Source organism: Vulpes vulpes, chromosome 12 (genome assembly GCF_048418805.1).
Source record: "Vulpes vulpes isolate BD-2025 chromosome 12, VulVul3, whole genome shotgun sequence".
NCBI lineage: Eukaryota > Metazoa > Chordata > Mammalia > Carnivora > Canidae > Vulpes > Vulpes vulpes.
The window spans coordinates 77,065,026-77,090,983 of NC_132791.1; the positions used below are offsets into that span (position 1 = coordinate 77,065,026).

The 25,958-nt window shown below is 41.9% G+C and overlaps 1 protein-coding gene across 1 annotated transcript; it reads right to left on the minus strand.

Moving 5' to 3' along the window:
- LOC112920412 (uncharacterized) lies at nt 1-25,906 on the minus strand. Its single transcript, XM_072731933.1, has 4 exons — nt 25,741-25,906; nt 23,503-24,103; nt 8,008-8,157; nt 1-6,052 (listed from the first exon to the last, which is right to left on the minus strand). Exons 1-3 carry the CDS (start codon nt 25,904-25,906, stop codon nt 8,106-8,108), a joined length of 819 nt encoding a protein of 272 aa, XP_072588034.1. The 3' UTR covers nt 1-6,052; nt 8,008-8,105.
- Nucleotides 25,907-25,958: the final 52 nt, after the last annotated feature.

The following is a 25,958-nucleotide window of genomic DNA, read 5'->3' on the forward strand; positions in this document are numbered from 1 at the left end:
TTGGTTCTGTGTTTTTATTTTATTTTATTTTATTTTTAAACCAACTTTGTGATTTTTATTGATGGGCGACAACTTCTGTACTCCTAGAGATCACTAAACTGTGTACAATTAGAGACGCAGCATTATAGAAGAGTAGACAGCAGAATTAAACAGAGCGACTTAGGGAAATATCAATCTTCATTATTTTGCCCATTTTTCATTACGTGTACACAGAAGCATGAATGCAATTTGAAATCTTTTAATGGCAATAAAGTTTACAATCACCCGTCTATATGGACTAACATCTTAACTCCAAATATCTGATCTGCAATGTGTACGTAAGCAGCTTCTCATCGCACAATTATTAAAATGTATTTTTCCTGTTAGGAACCAGCAACTTATTTTTTGTATTTATGTTTCTTTTGAAGTAAGAACTATTTCTTCTTTGATAACTGGCTCATTTTTATCATTATCAAAAACTAAAGGATGGGAAGGAAAGTGTGATGGATTAAAAAAATTATTTTTTAAGGAAAGATAAAATTCATTTTCACAAATTTACAAGTGTTGCTGGTGCAGGATTTATTCTACTAAGCAGTTAGACTGCGAATCAAATGCAAGTCCCCCTTCTTACTCAGGAATCAGCATTATTTCAGAAACATAGGTTTTGTGTATTTTCTTAAATCAAGTGACAGTCTGTTTGAACCGAATGATTTTGATTTCGAAGGTAGACGTCAATGTTGGTTCTGTGTTTTTAAAGGATCACTATTTGCTAACTCTTCGAGTGTGCACAAGGTCTGAGCGTGCAAGCCTGGACCCTGCCCCTATAGAACTTAGTGATACTGCCATGCTCTAAAATAAAGCCCAGAGATGTGGAAAGTGACCCAGAAATTTGCACTAGCATATGTCCCATGTAGAAAAGGTACCTCTGGCGCACAGGATTCGGTCAATGGCAGTAGCTACTCCCCCCACCCCCCAAATCTTACGGGTTGGTTTTACTCTTTTATTTATAAAGCTGGTACTATGCAAATGATCCTTGCATAGTACCAGCTTTATATGCAGCAAATATTCATTCAGTATTATCACAAAGTGAGTAGCAGTTAAGCTACTCCTAAGCCTACCTCGAAAGCAAACCAGAGATTTTAAAGTTTATTCCGGATGTTTAAAACTCTTCTCATTGACAACATATTCCTTAGAAGATTCCAACCTTCTTTAAACTTTTTAAATCAGGAGATATAACCTATAAAGAGAAAATCATAACAAAACACGACAAAATAGAAATAAAAAGCTCACTGAATGATCACAAAGTGAACATGGGGGCAGCCCTGGTGGCTCAGTGGTTTAGCACCGCCTTCAGCCTAGGGCATGATCCTGGAGACCCGGAATCGAGTCCCACGTCAGGCTCCCTGCATGGGGCCTGCCTCTCCCTCTGCCTATGTCTCTGCCTCTCTGTCTCTCTGTGTCTCTCATGAATAAATAAAATAAAATCTTAATAAAAAAAAAGCCAAAGTGAATACAGCTGTACCACCATACAAGTCAAAAAACAAGAACATCCCCCAACTCTCCCAGTCTGCTTATACCTGCTTCTGGTTACTAACCCCTACCCCTCCCCTAAATAGACCCACTATCCTGATCTCTAACACAGTTTGCCTGTTTTTGAATCCTCTAAAAAATGGAAATCAAACAAAAGGTAGTCTTTTGTACCTGGTATCTTACTCAGAAAATTAGGTTTAACAGATTCATCTGTGTTGCTGTATATAACTGATTAATTTTTATTGTATGATATTCCATTTTATGATATAGCACAATTTAGGTATCTGTTCCACCACTGATAGACATTTGTTTCTTTTTCATGAACATTCTTGCATGTGTGTTTAAGTACATATGTGGACACACATGTGTTATATATAAATAACAGTGACCCAGTGTTGATCACTGGGTCAAATCCAAAACTTTTTGAAAGTGGTTGTACCAGTTTACATACACTGGAATCAAAAATGAAAATTAAAACCATAGTTATAAACAGGTATGGGTGAACCTCACAAACTTAATATTGAGTAAAATTTAGATGGAAACTCCTGTTCCACATCTTTCTAGGTTTTTTTTAATTGTTGGTTTTTAGGGGATCCCTGGGTGGCTCAGTGGTTTCGTGCCTGCCTTTGGCCCAGGGCGCGATCCTGGAGTCCCGGGATCGAGTCCCGTGTCGGGCTCCTGGCATGGAGCCTGCTTCTCCCTCTGCCTGTGTCTCTGCCCCCTCTCTCTCTCTCTCTCTCTCTCTCTCTCTCTCTCTCTATATATATATATATATATATATATATGTATATATATCTATGTCTATCAAATATATCTTTAAAAAAATAATTTTTGGTTTTTATAAATGCTATAAATTGTGGCAGATGCGTAGTGGTACCTCATTGTGACTTTATTTCGCATCTCTTGTCCATTTTTTTTTTAATTTTTATTTATTTATGATAGTCACAGAGAGAGAGAGAGAGAGAGAGAGAGAGAGGCAGAGACATAGGCAGAGGGAGAAGCAGGCTCCATGCACTGGGAGCCTGATGTGGGATTCGATCCCGGGTCTCCAGGATCGCGCCCTGGGCCAAAGGCAAGCGCCGAACCACTGCGCCACCCAGGGATCCCTCTTGTCCATTTTTATATTACATTGTGTGCTCATCTGCTTGGGCTGACATAACAAAACACCACAGTCTGGGTGGCTCACACAGAAATTTATAGTCTTACACTTCTGGAACTCCACAACTGATTGTTCACATGGCTGACCTGCAGTCTGCAGCCCCTCTGGAGGAAGAGCAGATCCTGGGTGGCCCAAAGCTCCCGATTATGAATTATACTGTTGGACTGTCCAGTGGTGAAGACCACCAGGTAAAGACACTCTTATCAGGCAGGATACTCCAAGGACCTGGAGATCACCTCCTAGAAGCCAAGAGCAAAGGCCAGACCTCTCTTTGGAGAAGGTTAATTTTCTACTACATCCTTCTAGAAACTTCCAACTTACATTGCCACTTGGATGTCCAGGAGGCAACCCAAGCCTGGCATGTCCAACACCAACTGTTCAATCCTCCTGAAGTCCTCTTGCCTGTCCTCAGATGGTCATATACCCTCCTTAATTCGCACCTGGACCTGCTGCAATAGCCTCCCAACTGGTCTTCCTATTTCCACCATCAAAGCCTTCAGTCTGCTCCCAACACAGTGGGCAGGGTGTTCTTTTATGTGCCCCAGCTCAAATCCTGCCGACAGCTTCCTCTCGCACTCAATATAAAACCCAGTGTTCCTACAGGGTCTGACAGCTGGGGCTTTCAAACACTTATTTTTAAAATTCAACTTGGTAGGAACTATTTATCACAGCAAAGACACACAGAAGCAAAACAAGTATTTCATTAAACAATACTTACCCTAACTGCACTTTTTATGTGCTATTTTCTCTACGTTCTGTTCTACCATAAAGAAACAGTTGGCAGCAGCCCATTAAATTGATTTCATGGGGGCACTTGGATGGCTTAGTGGTTGAATGTCTGCCTTCAGCTCAGGCCATGATCCTGGCATCTTATGATCATGTCCCTGCATCGGGCTTTCCGCAGGAAGCCTGCTTCTCCCTCTGTGACTCTGCCTCTCTGTGTGTCTCTCATAAATAAATAAATAAAATATTTAAAAAAATCAACTTCATGAATATGTACAGGTCACACCCAGCATTGCAAAATCCACTGTTCTATACAATCAGATATCTTTGCACCCTCACCCCCAGCAATTCCCATTATCACCCTGACTTCCTCCTGGGGCAGCCCCTTACTTACTCCACACAGAAGTAACAGGCCTCGCAGTTCCCAGGCCCTCAGAGAGCACACACCTGTCATGGGACTTTTGCATCTATCATTCCACCTACCTGGAATGTTTTCCGCAGATATCACAAGGGCTCATCCTCTCATTCTCTTTCAGATCTAATTCCAGTGGCCTCAATGAAGCAACTCCCTCTACCTTGTACATCACTGTCCAGCCTCTCAGGTTTCACCAAGGCTGAAACACCATTCATCCTCCCAAAAACTGATCAGACCTAAAAAATGCCCTCAGTATTAGGTCCTGGAGAGATGACTGGCTTTGCATGGCTCGTCACCCTGACTTTTCTGGCCATCCTCCTCCAGCACAGAGCTGGGGTTGCAGGACCAAACCACCAGAGGACAGCTACCTACAGAACCAGATGCCCCGAAGGATAACCTGCTGTCCAGCCAACAAGATGCAGGGGAGAAAAACTGCCCAGGACTCAAAGGGAGGGAGATTGAGGCTCGGATGCCTACTATAGCACTTCCTGGCCACTGAGCTTTGACAATCTGCTTAATGTCTCAGAGGTCTGGGTTTCTTGGCTACAAACTGGAATTTCATAGCATCTCCTATCTCACAGGAGAAGATTATTTACACAGAATGAGAAACAAGAAGATGGCTCCCAGGAGAGTGGTGGCTACAGACAGCAGTACACTGGAGGCAGCTCATACCACTTGCCAGGGCCAACTGCTAAGCTTTCAGGCATTTTGTGAGCTGCTTATTTAAACTCAATGATTATTAAAAATTAAATTATATACATTTACAACTAAATAGCTTATTTAAAAACCAAAGTTAATAGATATCCCATGTCTCCTGATTATTTTACTAGTATCCTTACTCACAGGGTTGTTAACATCTCTTGTGTGGTGGTGATACTACATTGTGTGCTACTGTGCATTCCTTTGCAACTGACTCCACATTTGGTCACAGGTAGTTTGGAATCCCCCATGGTGGGAATGGTTTCACCACAGAAATGAGCCATCACTACAAATTAAAAGGGTTTCATTTCTGTGTGTGTGTGTGTGTGTGTATGTGTGTGTGTGTGTGTGTGTGTGTGTTGATTTTCCTGAAAGCTGCCTATTAAACATTTATCAACATGTGATTACTTTCAGAGAATGTTCTCAATAAATGCCTTTCTCTGGGCTTTCCCTCACCCAAGTCGGGGCAGATCCTATCAGGGCAGGAGTGTTTGTTGGCTCATTCCCTCCATGTCCAGAGTTCCACACTGAACTTTACTGGGTAAAAATCCCAAAGTGGGATGAGTTTCCCAAAGTGGGAATGAGTGTTTAATGAGTAGTAATGTCACTGGAACATTATGTGGCATCTTTGTGAACCATAAGAAAACTTCTTATGGTTCACTGTGACCTGCGGTTCTATAAGGCTTGTCACTTGGTTAGTCTCCCTAACTTCAAATCCATAGTGGTTTTCATGTTGTCGTGAAGGCCAAGGGCTGGAATCCCTTTCTCTACATGTGTTGATTTTAACTCCATTCAAAAATATGAACAAAGGCTCAAAAAACAGTTTGACAGGGGGCTGGGAAGAGTGGATGGTGCAGAAACATCTTTGTGCCCTCTCTTCCCCACAGGCCTGGAAATTTCAGTACAAGCTGCAACTCTGGAAGATAACAGGGCATATTTATACGTGAACATCAGGGAGGCCCGAAGCTCCCTAGAGAAAGGAAATATCCGCCATCCACAGAGTTAAGAGCTCCAGACAGAAGAGAAAGTGGGAGGCAGTTAGTTCAACTAAATCACAACTCACTTTTCAACCAGCAATACAATTTTGCTCCTCATTTTATGGCCATTTTTTCTTTACTTACCTACTTTGATTACTTCTTATAAGTGAGTATGCAAGTAACAAAGACTGAAGAATCCATGACTGCCACCTAGAACTGCCAGTATCCTTGCCTGGGATTCCAGTCTGCACCTTGGTAACGTCATAAGATATAAAGGGTCTTTGATTTTCCAGGTGATGCAAGACACTGAGAGGCAACAGTCCTGAAGCTGGAAACTTCACTACCTCATTACAGAGATTGCTCCTTGCTCTGGAACTGGGGAGCAGTGTTGGTCTCACTGAGATCTCAGGACTCATTCCTCCCCTTGGGACGGTCTGAGAACCAGGGAAGCTGGCTAATACATTCCTCAAAACGGAGCCATCTGTGTCCCTCCTGAAATGTTCACGATGTTTTCATATTATTGCTTGTCAGTAATCTAAGCTCTTCTTCTTTAAAAAAAAATTGTTCAACCTGATTTATAACAAGAAAAAAAATGTTGAGGAGTTGTTTTATAACAAGGCAACATGCATACATATCCTTAATGACAGTAACTGGAATTAAATGTATTCTTTCTAGAAAGCTTAAATGTTCTTCAGCATAAGATAACTACTAACCATTGTTCATTCCTTTTTTTTTTTAAAGACTTTCCGCATTTTTTTAAAGATTTATTTTTATTCATTTATTCATTCATTCATGATAGACATGAGAGAGAGAGAGAGGCAGAGACACAGGAGGAGGGAGAAGCAGGCTCCATGCCGGGAGCTCGACGCAGGACTCGATCCCGGGACCCAGGATCAGGCCCTGGACCAAAGGCAGGCGCCAAACTGCTGAGCCACCCAGGGATCCCCACCATTGTTCATTCTAATTCCAACTCAGCCCCTGGAACCGCAGATTCCTGAGGGAGCCAGTATTGATCCCTTAGGCCCCAGCTATAAACTCCCCAATTAGAAGAAAGCACACAGAGAGACCATGGTGGCAATCAGCCTGCATCGGCTGCAGAAACAGAAACTAGAGGCAAATCTGGTGTAAGTAAAACAAAGCAATGAACTAACGATTGAAAGATTAAATGAATGAAAGGGGAACTGGGGTAGCTCAATGGGTTAAATATCTTCCTTCCACTCAAGTCATGATCCAGGGTCCTAGGCTTGAGCCCCACATTTGGGTCCCTGCTCAACAGGGAGTCTGCTTCTTCCTCTCCCTCTTCTTCTCCCCCTGCTCATTCTCTCTCTCTCTTCCTTTCTCACTCTCTCTCTTTCTCTCTCAAATAAATAAATAAATAAAATGTTTTTAAAAGAGAAAAATTCAATGAATGAGTGAAAATTATATGTTTTTCATATATTATTTGCAGGCACTATTATGACCAATTCTGAGTAGCTATTCAGTGCTCAGCCTTGTGTTGGGAATTTACATTAAAATTCCTCACTTTTTCTCATCATTACAAGTAGTCTTTTTTTCTGTCTCTTCCTCTTCCTTTTTAAAACAAAGCTATTTCAAAAAGAAAAGATGATGAAATTTATGTCTAAAGACTCTCCATTCCCATGCTGAAGGATTACCACTAAATATTTGGTGTGAATCCTTCTTGAGCTTTTTCATGGATAGATAAAGAAAATGAGAAAAAGAGAATGAATGTGAATAAACATTTTTGTTTTTAAAAGGGCCCAGACTTAGGGCACCTGGGTGGCTCAGTTGGTTAAGCAGCTGACTCTTGATATCAGCTCAAGTCATGATCTCAGGTTCGTGGGATCAAGCTCTATGTGGGGCTCCTTGCTCAGCAGTAGTCTGTTGGAGATTCTCTACCTCTCCCTCTCCTTCTTTACCTCCCCCACTCAAATAAATAAATAAATCTTTTAAAAAAATGGGCCCAGTAATCTAAACTCTTCATGGGGTTGCTTGGTGGTCCATACAGCCTGCCTGCAGTTGTGAAAGCAGATCCTTCCTCCAGGCTGTGGAGCTCAGTAATACCTTTAGAATTGCTCCTCAACTCATAATGTAAGAAGGCTATCCTAGGGACAGACACGGTCACTCACGGCCTGCAGGAGCTCATCTTTACACAGTACAGGATCGTTTGAACCCATATATTTATTCATTTCATGGTGCTCCATCTCCATCCTGAGCTTCCAGCAGTTTCCATCCACCCTGGCACTCCCCTTCCTCTAGCCCACCTTCGTCTCTCATCCAACATATTCACTGATGTATCAAAGGCCTTCCCAACAGCACCTAGAACATCTACAACCCACTCCAGGAGGCATGAAGGGGCACATTTTAAAAGGTAAAACTCAGAATGAGATCTGCAGCCAAAGGGACCCTTCTTAGAGACAATAAGCTCATTTTTCTAGACTGGAGGTGAAACGAGTGACAAATTAACGAGCGTTAAGGTGCAGGGCTTCAAGAGGGCAATGTCTGGAAACCCCAAAGGAAGTACTCACCTGGAACATAGGGAAGAAATGATGGGATGAATTATCAGTGTGTTCCCAAACTTGCCCACCAGAGGGCAGCCTCAGACTGTGGGCAAGCTGACCAGAAACTAGAGGCTGCTGGGCAGCAGGCTTTTGAGAACATCCTCCTGTTCCCTGTTCCTAAATGTACAGGAAAAAAGGATATGCACTTTAAAAACAAACAAACAAATATATATGTTATATATTTATATTTTTATATTTATATATAAATTATATTTTTATATTTATATTACTATACTTATTATATTTTATTATTACATATTTATATATTTTATATATATATTCAGGACAAAATGAAGAACTATATGTACTTTTCTACATTAAATTCTAATTTTTATACATTTGTTTAGATTAAATCTGTGACTATATTTTCCATCGTCTGTCAGGCTACATCACCACTTTTGTTTTTGGCTTGTTTCACTTAACCAAATATTTTTATTAGATGACTGTGTATTCATGATAATCACTGATTCTACTGCACAATTCCCCAAATTTGTTGGTCTGAATAAACTTACAGTCATTCCTGTTTTGTCAGAAGGAAATAACAGAATATTTTGGCCACCCTAACTAATTTTATAATTAATATATTCCTGATACTGTCTCCTTTCAAATTGGTTTCAGAATATGTATGGATATGGACTTTTATTAAACTTTCATCATATGACTATACTGATTCTATCAGAATTTCCTCATTTATGAAGCTATTAGGTACATATGACTTAGATGACCACGTAACTTTAAAATGGTTACCAGGGAGATCTGTGGGTGGCTCAGCGGTTTAGCGTCTGCCTTTGGCCCAGGGCGTGATCCTGGAGTCCCCGGATCGAGTCCCATGTCGGGTTCCCTGTATGGAGCCTACTTGTCCCTCTGCCTGTGTCTCTGCCTCTTCCTCCCTCTCTCTGTGAATCTCATAAACAAATAAATAAAATCTAAAAAAAAATGGTTATCAGATATGAAATGCTCCCCTCAAGCTTGTTTAAATTTTATTATACACAAGTATATTTGTTATATACAAGTGTTATTTTATACAGGTTTGTAAAACAAAAGAACAGACATGTTCTTTTGCCTGCATGGATGCAGGCAGCTGAAGAAGCCCCCTTTTTTCCCCCATGTCTTTAATAGAACTAATGGATGTCTTTAATAGAACTAATATTTAATCAGATTTCTCTGTTGGCTAGATTTGCTAGGCTAAATATTAAAAATTCCCAAGCAAATGCATTTTCCCCTTATGCCCTACTGTCATCCAAAGAAAATATAAGGGCCTCCCATGTCATAAATGAAATTTTGCTCGTTAACCAATTTAGCTTTTAAGTGAGATCAAGGTTTGTGAGATATTATTTGGATTCTTACATAACTCACAAAGGCAATAGCTGGTCTGAGAACTCACACTTCAGCTGAACTCAGAAAGCTTATTAAGCTGATATTTCTGTCTTCCAGCTCCTAAAACAAACAAAACCCTCCCAGTGGTTAAGACAAAACTCTCACCACCTTGTGTCCCATATTCCAGCAGGATATAATGGCAAATAAATCTAATTCCACATTGGCGGAGTTCCTACCAATGGCTTGGATTTTCTCCATCAAAGGTCCTGTAGTCAAAGGAATGTCTGATACAGTGACCAAACAGAAATGAGGGGTGGGAGGAGTCTGTCACAGCCAGTGTGAGGGGCAGGAAGAAGATGGATGACAAACCCCAGCCACAATGCCAGGAGACACCCCCTCAAGAAGCAACACTCTGGGAGGGTTCCAAATGGGTGAGGGCTGGGGCCCAGTCAGGCAGAGGGCATTTCCTTCCCATACCCCCTGCCCTGAGGGCCCCCACAGGCACCGCGGGTGTGTGGCTGGTGAAGGGCGTGATGCTCAGCACCCAGGGCCCCAGAGGTGGAGGCACCCAGCAAATGTGGAGAGGACTGCCAGAAGGTGATGGTTTGGAGTGACCAGAAAGGAACAGGATGAGGATGTAAAGCTTTATGCGATTATCTGGTCCCAGGACTTCCAGAGAAGCCAGTTCCAGTGGTCTCCTGGGGATGTGGGTTCTTAAACTTCTTTTGCAGGAGACATTTCTGGGACACCTTTGCCTAGTCGGCACCAGGCAACCTGCAACCCGACACTACATCATTCTCCCCCTTCCCCTGCTTTGCATTGGATTTGTCCAGACAGCAATTATACAGTCCTAGGGCCCTGGATACAGGCCCGAAATCTCCTCACACGTACTGTATGGATGGAGGCTTGTGTGGTATGTCCTGTGAGACTGACCACACTGCCCTGCACCCCTGCATGGATGCAGGCAGCTGAAGAATATCGTTTGTGAGACTCGGGCTGCATAACTGACCTCAGGAGCCTGGTTAGTTCACATTATCTGGCCTCCAGGTCAGAACTGCCCCTTCTGTTCTGAACACCAGGAGCTACAAATCTTATCTCACGTCCCCTCCTGCTCCAAGGCAGGGCTGACCTCCCAGGATGAAATCAGAGAGGGGAGGCAGACACACACAGCCCAGTCTCCTTGAAAATACAGCTTTCTCCAAATTACATGCTAGGGAACACATGTTTAGATTCAGACCCCATCATTTGCCCTGTGAATAGGGCCCTTCTGGGGATGGTCAGTTGAAAGTCTCACCAGAGGGAGGAGCTGCATCCAGGCCTCTCCATCTGGCCACCAGCCTGGCTGCTCCCATCTGCTTCCCCAGCTGATGAGGTTGGATATTCTAAGTACGTGATTTGATGTAACTTTGCCTTATTCTCCTTTACTACTTACTATTGCTCTCATCTATGTACAGATTTCCCTTTTTCTTCTGTTTCTATTATATTTTTATAATATCAATAAAGTGGTTTTTCTCCTTTGAAACTGAGATTATAGCTACGGTGAATCTTTTGTTCAGAACAGACACAACACCTTCTAACTCCTCACACAGTGGAAAGAAAACAATATGATAAAATGATTCGATGCCCAGGTAGTCAACTGCAGTCAGTAAAAGCAGAGTAACTTAAAATATGACACGTTGACAGAGGTTGTGTTAAATATAATTTATAAGCAGTGCTTTCTTTGCCTACTAACTACACAGTACCATAAAATATTTACATATCTTTAAACACGTGTAACACCAACTTTTAGATGGTACACCTGGTATAACTCTGTTCTCTGCTTAGTTTCCTAGGTCATCATATTAGGCATAGTGGCCTAAGAATTTCTGCTTATAACATTAAAAAGCATGAGGAAAAACAGAGGACATATGTGGACAGAGAAGGGGATAGAAAGAGGATGGCAAGGAAATGGCAGGAAAGAGAAGGGAGAAGGCAAAACAAGAGGTCAGGGATGAACTCCATCTAGAACAGGAAAGTGGAAGAAGGGGTTGCATATACTGGAAGTCCCACAGGAGACTGATGTATGACATTGACATGGAAGCTGGGTGAGCTATAGGGCAACAGGGAGTGGTAGGGCCTTGGGGAGTCATGGAGCACACTAACATGCAAATTGTTGCAGACACCATATCCACACACAGGGTGTCTGTCCCGGGTACCAGCACCATACCCCTCTACACACCACCAAATAGACAAGGTCTCAATCCCTGGTAGAAGGCTTCAGCATTAAAGGTGTTACACTACTAAATTATCCATTCAGGCAAAAAATATTTACTGTGCATCTACTATGAACTAAGTACTGTACTGGATACAAACACAAATGTCTTAATCTCTACAGAACTTAATTTCTTCATCAATAAAATGGAGATGTCAACCTCTGATTTAATGCATCATCCTCAGCCAATCCTCTGTGCCTGTGGTCAGTAGAGCCTCTCCTCAATTTCTCTAACCAGTTCCTCCAGGCTCTGGTGGGTGCTGCCATGACCCGAGGACCCATCCTGATCCTGACTCCAGGGCCCAGCTCCCCCAGCTGCCTGCCTTCCCTCCCCTGTGGAGCCTGCTCTCAGTCTGCTCTGTTTATCCCCCTCCGCTTTGCCTGCCATATATGTACATAAAGGCCTTGACCTTGTTATCCACCACCAAGATAGGAGAATCTAAAATTTCCCCCAGAGCACTGAGCTGCTGAGAGAACCAAAGAAGCAGATTGCAACTGGGTCTGAAAAAGATATCAGAGAAGACTTCTCTGTGAATCCAGTGGGGGTGACCACCATCCAGTGGTTTCTGGGAGACGTGGCCCCTTCCATCCATGGCTCATCCATCTTCAGCTTATGGTTCCTAACAATGCCCTGCAGTTGGTCTCCAATCACGAGTCAGAAGAGAACAAGGGTACGGAGTACTATAAAGTGAGATGGTTACAGGTTGAGTCTGGAAAGGCACACATCACCTTTGCTCACCTACAAGCCAGAACTCAGTCTGTCAGCCATACAAACTGACTGGAAGACCTTACCAGGAGTCTGATCTTGAGTCCAGGGAAAACAGGAAAGAGACTGTAGATATGTAATAGTCTCTGCCACAGACGCCTGGCTATTACTATGCCTGGCCCATTTCCCTCTCATGCCATGGTGGCAGGGCCAGCAGCATCTATCCCTGGACTGAGTTAGTGCTGCATTAAGACACTAACAAACCAATGCCAAACACCTGTGGCATTAAGCAGACTGTTAAAATGATGTGCAAGTCAAATGCTTCTGATGATTAATCATGACAATGAAAGGAATGTAGTAACTGAGGTAATTTTTGTTACTACTTTTTGGACGAACTTCACTGTAGTCCCTTATATACATATAACCAACGACACAGAATTTAAACATACAATTTGGTGAGTTTTGGCAACTGTCTATGTTCCCATGTTGCTCCCACCCTAACCAAAGACACAAAATATTTCTATCAATTCAAGAAGTTCCCTTATGCTCCTCTGAAGTTCAATTTAGTAAGACCTAAACAAATGGGAGACACTGTATTCATGGATTGGAATGCTTAAGACTGTCAAGATGTCAGGGCACCTAGGTGGTCGGCTGAGCATCTGACTCTCGATTTAGGCTCAGGTATGATTTCACAGTCATGTCAGGCTCCGATCTGGGCTTAAAGTCTCCTTAAGTTTCTCTCTCTCTGTCTCCCTCTGCCACTCTCCCTGCTTGTGGTCTCTCTCTGACTGTCAAATAAATAAATAAATAAATAAAATCTTTAAAGAAAGGAAAAGAAGATCTAACAGCTGTAAATATTTATGGTCCTAACTTGGGAGCAGCCAAGTATATATCAACTAATAACAAACTTAAAGAAACTCATTGGTAATAATACAATAATAGTAGGGGACTTCAAGGGCATCTGGGTAGTTTAGTTGGGTGAGTATCTGACTCTTGATTTTTGACTCAGGTCATGATCTCAAGGTTGTGAGATAAACCTCTGCATCCAGCTCCATGCTCAGTGAAGAGTCTGCTTAAGATTTTTTTTTCTCTCTCTCTCTCTCACTCTCACTCTCACTTTCACTCTCACCCTCACTGTCTTTCTCTCACCCTCTGCCCCTTCTCCCATCCTCAACCCTGGCTGGCACATGCTTGTGGTCTCTCTCTCTAAAAAAAATAAAATCTTTTAAAAAATAGATTTTAATACCCCACTCGCAGCAATGGACAGATAATCTAAGTAGAAGATCAACAAGAAAACAAGGGCTTTGAATAACACAGTGGACCAGATCAACCTCACAGATGTATTCAGAACATTTCATCCTAAAGCAGCAGATACAGATTCGTTTCTGGTGCACATGGAACATTCTCCAGAAAAGATCACACACCGGGGCACAAATCAGCCCTGAGCCAGTACAAAAAGACTGAGAATATGCCATGCATATTTTCAGACCACAATGCGATAAAACTTGAAGTCAAGCATAAGAAAAAATGTGGAAGGACCACAAATGCATGGAGGCTAAAGAGCATCCTACTAAAGAATTAATGGGTCAGCCAGGAAATTAAAGAAGAATTTTTAAAATTCATGGAAGCAAATGAAAAGGAAAACAGGAAATTCAAAATCTTTGGGATGCAGCAGAGGCAGTGCTAAGAAGGAAGTACATAGCAATACAGATCTTCCTCAAGAAGCAAAAGTCTCAAATACACAACCTAACCTTACACCTAAAGGACCAGGAAAAGGAGTAGCAAATAAAGTCTAAATCCAGCAGAAGATGAGAAATAATAAAAGATCAGAGCAGAAATAAATGATACAGAAATCAAACAGAACAGATCAACAAAACTAGGAGTTAGTGTTTTGAAAGAATTTAAACAATTGATAAATTCCTATCCAGACTTATCAAAGAGGAAAGAGAAAGAACCCATATAAATAAAATCATGAATGAAAGAGGAGAGATCAGGATCCCTGGGTGGCGCAGCGGTTTGGTGCCTGCCTTTGGCCCAGGGCGCGATCCTGGAGACCCGGGATCGAATCCCACATCGGGCTCCCGGTGCATGGAGCCTGCTTCTCCCTCTGCCTGTGTCTCTGCCTCTCTCTCTCTCTCTCTGTATCTCTGATGAATAATAAAAAAAAAAAAAATCTAAAAAAAAAAAAAAAAAGAAAGAGGAGAGATCACAACTACCAAAAAAAAAAATACAATTGTAAGAGATTATGAGCAATTATAGGCCAACAAATAAAGCAATCTGAAAGAAATGGATACATTCCTAGAAACACATAAACTACCAAAATTGAAACAGAAAGAAACAGAAAATCTGAACAGACCCATAACCAGCAAAAAACTGAATCAGGAATTTAAAATCTCCCGATGAATAAGAGCCCAAGGATGGATAGTTTCCCAGAGGAATTCTACCAAACATTTAAAGAAGTCCTAATACCTTTTCTTCTGAAATTGTGCCAAAAAATAGAAATGGAAAGAAAACTTCTGAACTCATTCTATGAGGCCAGCATTACCTTGATCTCCAAACCAAAGAGCCTACTGAAAAGGAGAATTACAGACCAAGATCCCTGATGAACATGGATGTCAAAATACTCACCACAATACTAATCAGTAGGATCCAACAACCAAGTGGGATTTAATTCCTGGGCTACAGGGGTAGGGTAGTTCAACATCCACAAATCAATCAACATGATATATACCACATTACTAAAAGAAAGGATAAAAACCATATGATCCTCTCAATAGATGCATAAAAAGCATTTGACAAACTATAGCATCCTTTCTTAATAAAAACTTTCAACAAAGTAGGGGTAGAGGGAACATCATTAAGGCCACATGTAAAAGACCCACAGCTAATATCACTCTCAACAGGGAAAGAGAGCTTTTCCCCTAAGGTCAGACATATGACAAGGGTGTCCACTCTCACAACTGTTATTTAACATAGTACTGGAAGTCCTAGACTCAGCAAATCAGACAAGAAATAACAAAAAATAACAAGCAAAGAAATCCAAATCTGTAAAGAAGTCAAACTTTCACTCTTCACAGATGACATGATCCTCTACATAGAAAGCCCAAAAGATGCCACAAAAAAGCTGCTAGAACTGATACAAGAATTCAGCAAAGTTGCAGGATATAAAAACTCACAGAAGGTTGATGCGTTTCTATACACAAACAATGAAGCACCAGAAAGAGAAATTCAAGTAATTGATCCTATTTACAATTGCACCAAAAATCATAAGATACCTAGGAATAAACCTAACAAAAGAGGTAAAAGATCTGTACTCTGAAAACTATTTAAAAAAAAAAGAAATTGAGGAAGACACAAAGGAATGGAAAAACATCCCATGCCCATGGACTGGAAGAACAGATACTATTAAAATATCTATACTACCCAAAGCAATCTACATATTCAATGCAATCCCAAGCAAAACTACAGCAGCATTTTTCACAAAGTTGGTGTTGTTTTAGAACAATTCTAAAATTTGTTTGGAACCAGAAAAGACATCAAACAGCCAAAGTAATATTGAAAAGAAAACCCGGAGGCTCACAATTCCAAATTCAAGCTCTACTACAAAGCTGTGATCATCAAGACAGTATGGTACTGGCACAAAAACAGGCACATAGATCAATGGAACAGAATAGAGAACCCAGAAATGGACCCTCAATGTCATGGTCAACTAATCTTCCACAAAGCAGTAAAGAATAATATCCAGTGGGAAAAAAAAGACAGTCTTTTCAACGAATGGTGCTGGGAAAATCGGACAGCCACGTGCAGAAGCATGAAACTGGATAGCTCCCTTACACCAAACACAAAAATTAATTCAAAATGGATGAAAGACCTAAATGTGAGACAGGAATCCATCAAAACCCTGGAGAAGAACATAGACAGCAACCTCCCTGACTTCAGCTCCAGCAGCTTCTTGTTAGACACGTCTTCAGAGTCAAGGGGAAAAAAAATGCAAAAATGAACTACTGGGACTTCATCAGGGCAAAAGGCTTTTGCACAGCAAAGGAAACAATCAACAAAGCTAAAAGGCAACCTATGGAATGGGAGAAGATATTTGCAAATGATGTATCAGATAAAGGGCTAGTATCCAAAATCTATAAAGAACTTATCAAACGTTACACCTCAAAAATAAAAAATCCAGTCAAGAAATGGGCAGAAGAACAGACATTTATCCCAAGAAGACATACAGATGGCAAACAGACACCTGGAAAAATGCTCAGTATCACTCAGCATCAGGGAAATACAAATCAAAACCAATGAGATGCCACCTCACACCAGTCAGAAAGGCTCAACTTAACAACTCAGGAAACAACAGATGTTGGGTTAGGATGTGGAGAAAGGGAAAAAGTAGTGTCCTCTTACACTGCTGGTAGGAATGCAAGCGGATACAGCCACTCTGGAAAACAGTATGGAGGTTCCTCAAAAAGTTAAAAATAGAGCTACCCTAGCAATCACACAACTAGGTATTTATCCAGAGGATACAAACATAGTAATCCTAAGGGGATCTGCACCCCAGTGTTCATAGCAGCAATGTCCACAAGAGCCATGAACAGAGCTATGGAAAGAGCTCAGATGTCCATCAATAGCTGAATATAAAGAAGATGTGGTCTATATATACACAATGGAATATTACTCAGCCATCAAAAAGAATGAATCTTGCCACTTGCAATGACATAGATGGAACCTTATGCTAGGCAAAAAATCAGTCAGAGAAAGACAAATACCATATGATTTCACTCACATGTGGAATTTAAGAAACGAAACAGATGAACATAGGGGCTGGCAAGGGAAGGAAAAAAAAAAGATACAAACAGAAGAAGGCAAACCATAGGAGATGCTAAACTCTAGGGAAAAAAAAGAGGGTTGCTGGAGGAGATAGGTAACTGGGTGATGGGCATTAAGAAGGGCATGTGATGTAATGAGCACTGAGTGTTATATGCAACTGATGAATCACTAAATTCTACCTCTGAAACTAGAAATATACTATATGTTAGCTCACTTGAATTTATTTTTTTAAAGATTTATTTATTCATGAGAGACAGAGAGAGAGGCAGAGACACAGACAGAGGGAGAAGCAGGCTCCTCACAGGGAGCCCGATGTGGGACTCAATCCCAGGACCCCGGGACCATGCCCTGAACCAAAGGCAGATTGGCTCAACCACTGAGCCATCCAGGCATCCCAGCTAACTTGAATTTAAATTAAAAATAAATAAGTTAAACTGTCAAGATGTCAATTCTCTCCAGATTGATATAATAGCTTTAATATAATCCTAGTAAAAAATACAGCTGGTGCTTTTGTTGGGGGAGAGGGGCGGTTATCACAACTGGCAATCTGATTCTAAATTTGCATGGAAATGCCAAAGGCCAGAGAACCAAATCAATCTTTAAAACAAGGAAAACAGTCCAAGGACTTACTACCATCGAATTTTAACATTTCATTGAAAAGCTGTAGTAATCAATACTGTAAGTCAGTATGTGCTGGCATAAGGATAGACAGATCAATGGAACAGCACTGAGTACCCAGCACAGAGTACCACAGATCCAAACATCCACAGTCAACTGATTTTGACAAAGGTGCCAGGGCTAGCTAGTCAAGAGGGAAAGAACAATCTTTTCAACCAATGGTTCTCAAACAACTAGATAGCCTTTGTGGGGTGGGGTGTGGGGGAAATAACATCAAGCCTTACACAAAAATTAACACCAAGTGGATCACAGATTTAAATGTAAAAACCAAAATCACAAAACTTCTAAAAGAAAACACAGAAGAAAATCCTTAATACCTCAAAATAGGCAGAGATTTCTTAAAAATACACAAAAACCATAACCATGAATGATAAAATGACAAATTTACCTCATCAAAAGTAAAAATCCCTGTCCTTCAAAAAGCAGTTAAGACAATGAAAAGATACATCACAAGTGTTTATAATACATATATCTGACAAAGGACTGGTACCCAGAAAATATAAAGAACCCTTACCACTCAAAAAATAAGAAGACAAACAAGCAAAAAGAAAGTGTAAGTTTTCAAAAGACATGTCACAAAAAATGTACAAATGGCCAAAACATGTTAAACATTATTAGTAATTGTGTAAATACAAATCAAAACCACAATGAGATACCATTTCACACCTAACAGAATGCTTAAAATGAACAACACTGATTGATGTTAGCAAAGGTCTGGAAGAACCAGTACTCTTACACCATGCTGGAAAAAAGAGTTTGGCTGTTTCTTATAAAATTAAACAAACAATTATACATCCCAGGAATGCCACCCAACAGAAATGAAAACACGTCTACACCATGACTTGCATACAAACGTCTCAATCAGTTTTTTTTTCACAATGCCATAAATTAGACAGAACCCAAATGTCCATCAACAGGTGGACTGGATAAACAATTGTATTATATCCATAATACAAAAGATGGCAATAAAAGGGAACACATGCAATGACATGGATGAATCCCAAAAGCATACTGAGAAAAAGAGACCAGATACAAGAATATGTGATTTAAATTCCATTCATATGAAACCCTGGGAATGGGAAAACTAATAGCAGAAAGCATATCAGTGGGTGGTTAGGCCCCCAGGTGCGGGTCTGGGAGATGGGGGACCTGTATAAAGGGGCATAGGGAAACTACGTTGATGGAAATGTTCTGTATCTGGATTATGGTGAAACATTGGTATATAAAATTCATTATATCATACAATTAATATAAGTGCATTTTGTGCAAATTATTCTTCAATAAACTTTATTTTTTATTAAGAATATTACCGGCTGGAAAAGGGGCAGGCGACGATTATTATCAGGTTATGAAGCACAGTTAGAACTTAAAAAGTACTATTAACCAACTCATAATTATATATGGAAATTAAAGAGGAGAAATTATGGTGTAATTAATTAAAAAAAACCTCCAAAGAGAAACAAAGGCAAAACTGAACTACTGGGACTTCATCAAGATAAAAATCTTTTGCACAGCAATGGAAACAGTCGATAAAATCAAAAGACAACTGACAGAATGGGAGGAGATATTTGCAAATGTCTTATCAGATAAAGGGCTAGTATCCAAATTTATGAAGAACTTATCAAACGCAACACCCAAAAAAATAATAAATCTAGTCAAGAATGGGCAGAAGACATGAACAGACATTTCTCCCAAGAAGACATACAGATGGCAAACACACACCTGAAAAAATGCTCAGTATCACTCGGCATCAGGGAAATACAAATCAAAACCACAATGAGATACCACCTCACACCAGTCAGAATGGCTCAGCAAATCAGGAAACAACAGATGTTGGGTGAGGTTGCGGAGAAAAGGGAAAAGTAGTGCCCTCTTACACTGCTGGTGGGAATGCAAGCTGGTACAGCCACTCTGGAAAACAGTATGGAGGTTCCTCAAAAAGTTAAAAATAGAGCTACCCTACAACCCAGCTAGGGTAATACACCCAAAGGATACAAACATAGTCATCTGAAGGGCAGCTACACCCCAGTGTTCATAGCAGCAATATCCACAAGAGTCAAACTATGGAAAGAGCCCAGATGTCCATCAACTGATGAATGGATAAAGACGATGTGGTATATATATACATAATGGAATACTATTCAGCCATCAAAAAGAGAAATCTTGCCATTTTCAACAATACTGATGTAACTAGAGGGTATTTTGCTAAGTGAAATAAGTCAGAGAAAGACAATTATCATGATTTCACTCATGTGGAATGTAGGAAACAAAACAGAGAATCATAGGGGAAGGAAGGGAAAAATAAAACAAGACAAAATCAGAAGGAGACAAAACATAAGAGGCTCTTAATCATAGGAAACAAATTGAGGGTTGTTAGAAGGGAGAGGGTTAAGGGGATAGAGTAACTGGGTGATGTAAAAAAAAACACTGGGTCTTAGGTGCAACTGATGAATCACTGAATTCTACCCCTGAAACTAATAATACGCTATATTACTTAACTGAATTATTTTTAAAGATTTTGTTTGTTTGTTTGTTTGTTTGTTTGTTTATGAGAGACCCAGAGAGAGGCAGAGATACAGGCAGAGGGAGAAGCAGGCTCCTCGTGGTAAGCCTGATGTGGAACTCGATCCCAGGACCTTGGGATCATGACCTGAGAGCCAAAGGCAAATGCTCAACCACTGAGCCACTCAGGTGTCCCTACTTAACTGAATTAAATGAAATAAGAATAAAGAAAAAATAAAAACAAATAAAAACATCAACACTTAATGGTAAGATTCCACATACTAGACCAAGTGAATGGGAAGATCTGGAGATCAGGATTCTCCCTTCACTCTTTTGCTCTCCCCACTGAACACATATATTGGGCTCAGCTACTGAAGTAGCTGAACAACTGGGGTACAAGTACTTTTCTAGCTGAATCCTGGGTTATGTCACAGTGATATGGACAATCTCTGACTATGCCACATCAGCCTTCCCTGTTGATGGTGTGGTTCTGAGGACCCAGCAGGTCCTTTGTTGGCAGACTCTTATTTCCCCAACAGAAGAGAGCTCTGATTCAGAAATAAATGAGGAAATCAGTACGATAAAAGAGAAAGCCTAGAGACAGCGCCAATACATACCATACAATAGCAACAGTTCTAAAATTTGGTGGAGAAAGGCAGAGAACTCAGGCTGAGTAATTGGCTTTCATACAGAATCAATAGAAAATTATAGTTCTACCCCACACAAAAAGTTCCAGATCTAGTAAAGAAATAGACTAGAAAAGAAAGTATTTTAAGATTTTAGAAGAAAATAGGAGAATATTTATGACCTCAGGGAAGAGCAGAATTCCTTATTATCAGATACAAAACCAAAAATGATTAAGGAATATGGTATTCAAATTGAACAATTGAAAATTAACATTTTCTTTATTTATTCGTGAGAGACACACACAGAGAGAGGTAGAGAGAGAGAGAGGCAGAGACACAGGCAGAGGGAGAAGCAGGCTCCATGCAGGGAGCCCCACGTGGGACTTGATCCCGGGACTCCAGGATCATGCCTGGGGTGAAGGTGGTGCTAAACCGATGAGCCACCGGGCTGCCCCGAAAACTAACATTTTCAATGTAACAAGATCCATTCTAATCACAATTAAGGGACAAACAATATATTTGTAGACATTATTTGTTACATCACTAAGAATCAGAAAAGAATCAGAATCCAAAGTTCATAAAGACCTCTTAAATATCAATCAGTAAAGAAAAACAACCCAGAAGAATACTGAACAGACAATTGGTAGAAGAAGGAACTACAAAATGACTAATAACTTGCAAAAAGCAAGGAAATGCAAATTAAATAATAGTGAGATACCATTTCACACGCTCAGTGCCAGGAATGTAGGAAAACAAGGATGCCAACTTGGTTGGTGGTCTGGAGTCCAGTTGAAAGTGTGTATTCCCTAACACTCAACAGCTTCCCTTCTTGGTATATACCCTGGAAAAAATCTTGTACATCTATCTACACAGAGATCTGTACTAGAACGTAAGGTGCAGCAGTGTTTGCAAGAGAGTTAAAAATAAGACACAAGAAGGTCATGAAGAGCTCACACACTGACTTGGGTGGTTACAGGTGCTGAGCACGATCACCAGAAAAGAACGGATAGTTTGTATACGGAGCCCTGAAAACTAGCTCACTGAGTGACAAAAATTAAACAATCCTAACACTCCATCGCCTACAAAAATGGAATCCAAATGAATTAAATGCCTATGAGTATAAAGTAAATTCTAAAGTTTTAAATAAATAAATAAACAAACAAACAAGAACTTGAAGTCAATCCCATAGGCACAAATCAAAATCAAATCAGTAATTTCAATTATGTTAGAATTCAGGTTTTCTGTTCAATTAAGGATCTATGACAAAATTACCCTGCATGTGAGGAGATGCTTTAAATATCAAAAAACAACAAAATATTAATAGCTAAACTATATCAAGATCTGAAAAGTCAACAAAAAAAAATGTAAGTGACTCTGGAAAAATGAACAAAGGATATCATCTGGCAGTATTCAGATGAGAAAACTGCAATGCTAACAATCATTTAAAGAGATTTATAACTCAGTTCCCAAACTGGACAAATAAAACAATGAGATGTCACCTCACTCCCTATTTGCCTGGCACAAATTAGAAAGCTAGATAAAAGCATGCACTGAGGAGTTCATGGGACATAAAAATTGGGACATAAAAACGCTCACCTGCCAATACTGGATTCTAAGATCCTGAAGCCACCAGAAGTATCTGGCAGCACTTAGTAACTGCTGGAACATGGGAGTCTCACTGGGAGGGTGAAAAAGTGTGCACACACTGCAGAGGAATGCTCTGGAGTCATTAGGATTCAGGTAAATTAGAAACACAGCAGCATAGAGGGGTCTTAAAAACATCACAGCAGGACCCCCAGGGTGGCTCAGTTGGTTAAGCCTCTTTCTGCCTTTGGCTCAGATCATGATCCCAGGGTCCTGGGCTCCCTGCTCAGCTCGAGCCTGCTTCTCCCTCTCTCTCTGGTTCTCTCTCTCAAATAAATTAAAATCTTAAAAAAAAAAAAAAAAACCCAAAACCAAAACACATCACAGCGTCAGAGCCTGCCACTCCCCACCAATATCCTCACTGTGGAAATACACCAACTAAATGTTCACTAACACAGGAATTCATTATGACCTAATCTTTCAATGGAATGGACTCCACTGCATGTATTTACCAAGATGAACAAAATCAGTACCCCGTGGGGGGGGGGGGGGGCAAGTGACAAAAGCTTGGATATAAATGGTCAGTGCAACAACACAGCACTTGATGCTATTTTGCCTGTCCTTAAACATTCATTTAAATGATGTACTGCAGCTAATATTTCGGAAAGTACCTTTTCATATTTTTAATAAAAACGGGTGCTGGGAGTTTCCACCCCACCTGCAAAGGCACTGCTGACACTCAGAGGGCTAGGCGGTGAGTCCTTCCTTCAGCTTGTCACCGTTTATTTCTCTCAACACAATCTGGAGCAGACACGGTCAGATGTTAACTTTCAAACATCTAGGGGCTGGAGATGCAGGTTTCCATCACATTATTTTTTGTATTTTTCCATTTAAAGCCCCTCTCAGGAAACCCCAGGAGCCTCACCCCAAAAGTACAAAGCTGGGAGGGGTCGGGGTTCTGTACTCAGACTCACCTCTTTCCTTTTGGCCCGATCAGGCCAGGGTCTCCATCTCCATTACCGGACGATCCCACCAGGGTCAGCTCCTCTGCTAGAGCTCTCGCTCTGAGAAGGAAACGAGGAAACCTCCGCGGGGAGCAGCCGCAGTCGGGCTCCGGAGCGCGCTGCAAGCGGGCGGGGGACGCCAGCTTTGGCCCGGCGAGGAGCGACCACGCCAGGTGCAAGGGCGCCAGTTGTGCACGGAGGGGGCTGCAGTGAATCAGAGACGCGGGGAAACAGGCCCGGGCGCGGCGCCGGCGCGGCTCGGGCAGCTGGCGGGGGCGGGGCCAGCGTGGGCGGGGTTCCTGCGGCCCGAGTCTCCCGACGCCCTCGGGTGCGGGGTCTGGGCTCGGAGGGGCGGGTGCTGCTTGGTGGGCGCGGACTCGGGATCCCGTCTCCCCGCTCGGGAGGGCTCCCCCCCTCCGCCCCCCCCCCCCGGTGGAGTCTGCGCAGAAGGCCGCCGGCGTGGGAGGGGAGCTGCGGCGGGGAGGTGCGCGCGCTGCTCTCGCGCCCCGGCGCCCGCGGGCGATGCAGAGGCCCCGGTAGAGGTGGGACCTTGAGCGCCCCCGGGACCCGCCTCAGGAGAGATGGGTCATCCTTGAGGCTGATGGGGTGGGGGGACGTGGGTAAGGCCGAGGAAGTGACACCCCTGGGGGAGAGGTGCCTTCAGTGTCACTGCAGAAGCTCAAGAAGTCACCCCTCTGCGTGGGCTCTCCTTTTAATTTGTCTGGGGCAGGCCGGCTTCGGTGTGTTATTAAAAAGTTCTCTCCAGGGACACCTGGGTGGCTCAGGGGTTGAGTGTCTGCCTTTGGCTCAGGACGTGATCCGCCGGTCCTGGGATCTAGTCCTGCACCAGGGTCACTGCAGGGAGCCTGCTTCTCCCTCGGCCTGTGTCTCTGCCTGTCTCTGTGTCTCTCATGAATAAAATAAAATCCTTAAAACAAAACAAAAAACTCTCCGCAGATAACCGCGATGGGCTGAGAAGCGCTGATCTGGGCCGAGTCCCACACAGTAGTGAGTATCTTTGTCATCACTAAAATGGGTTAATATTTTTCTGGAGTAATGAAGGCCCAGAGAAGAGATTGAATTACCCAGGATCCCACAAAGATTGCATGATGGTGGCTCAAGAAGTCCTCTTTAGCAGGTCATGCCTATGAAAGTGCTTTGCAATGTTACATAAATTAACAGAAAAAGCCTATTTATTGTGTTACATACCTGACGCTTTGTACCTGAGTCTGGGATTATGGACCCAGTATTACACTTGAGGAAACAGACCCGGGAGGGTAGTGTCACTTACCCACTTGTAAATAAAATGAGAAGTCAGACATAGGGGCGCCTGAGTGGCTCAGTGTCGAAGTCCGCTTTTGGCTCCGGTGGTGATCCTGGGGTCCTGGGATCAAGTTCCGCATCAGGCTCCCTGGGGGGCGGGGGAGCCTGATTTTCCCTCTGCGTATGTCTCTGTGTCTCTCTCTCTCTCATGAATAAATCAAATCTTAAAAAAAAAATCAGACATAGATCTGTTTGTACCACAGAAAGGTGAAAAATTTTAAACTTCACTTAATAACTTTAATGGATGCAGGTGTCTAACAAACTCAAGCAGGCACTTAGGATTGGCACCAAGATATAAAACAAACAAAACCCAGTCCCGTCCTCAGATTAGGCATTGGAGAAACCCAGAGGATCAGATGGCTGAGATGCAAGACCAGTGGGAAGGAGATGAGCTCTGGACTGAAGACCCTGCCTTTGCATTGGAGTGATGAGACACCTGATTCCTACAGGATGACAGGTTGCATCATTTTTCTTTTCCAGAGAAATTCAGTATAAGCTCAAGGAGTGTAGCACCTGCTCTTGGCCACATGCTCATTAACATGCTAACCAAACGCCTTTCTGAATAATGATCTCTGTCCTCCTTATTCCTGGTGAAGAAGAACATTCCAGTGAAGGTCAGAGGAGTTTGCTGCATTTCCAATTCCAGCTGCTTGGAATACTTTTCCTTCCCTGGGAGTCCCAGAGAACCAGTGCACAGACTCCACTTCAGACTGGTGTTATGGGTGGGCATGTGTCCTGAACATAAGATTCACGACAGCCACGTTTCAGTTTCAAAAAGGAATGAAAACTTTATTATTATTATTATTACAGAAACCTGATAGAAACAGATTAAGGCAACAGGAGGCAATATATGAGAATAAGGCAAAGTTACATTAAATCAAATACTTAGAACATCCAACCTCATCATCTGGGGATGCAGGTGGGAATAGCCAGCTGGTGGCCAGATGGAGAGGCCTGGATGCAGCTCCTGCCTCCAGTGAGACTTCCAAGTAACCATCCCCAGAAGGGCCCTATTCACAGGGCAAATGACGGGGTCTGAATCTAAACACATGTTCCCCTACACACAGTTTGGAGCAAGCTGAATTTCCATGTTACCTGTTTCT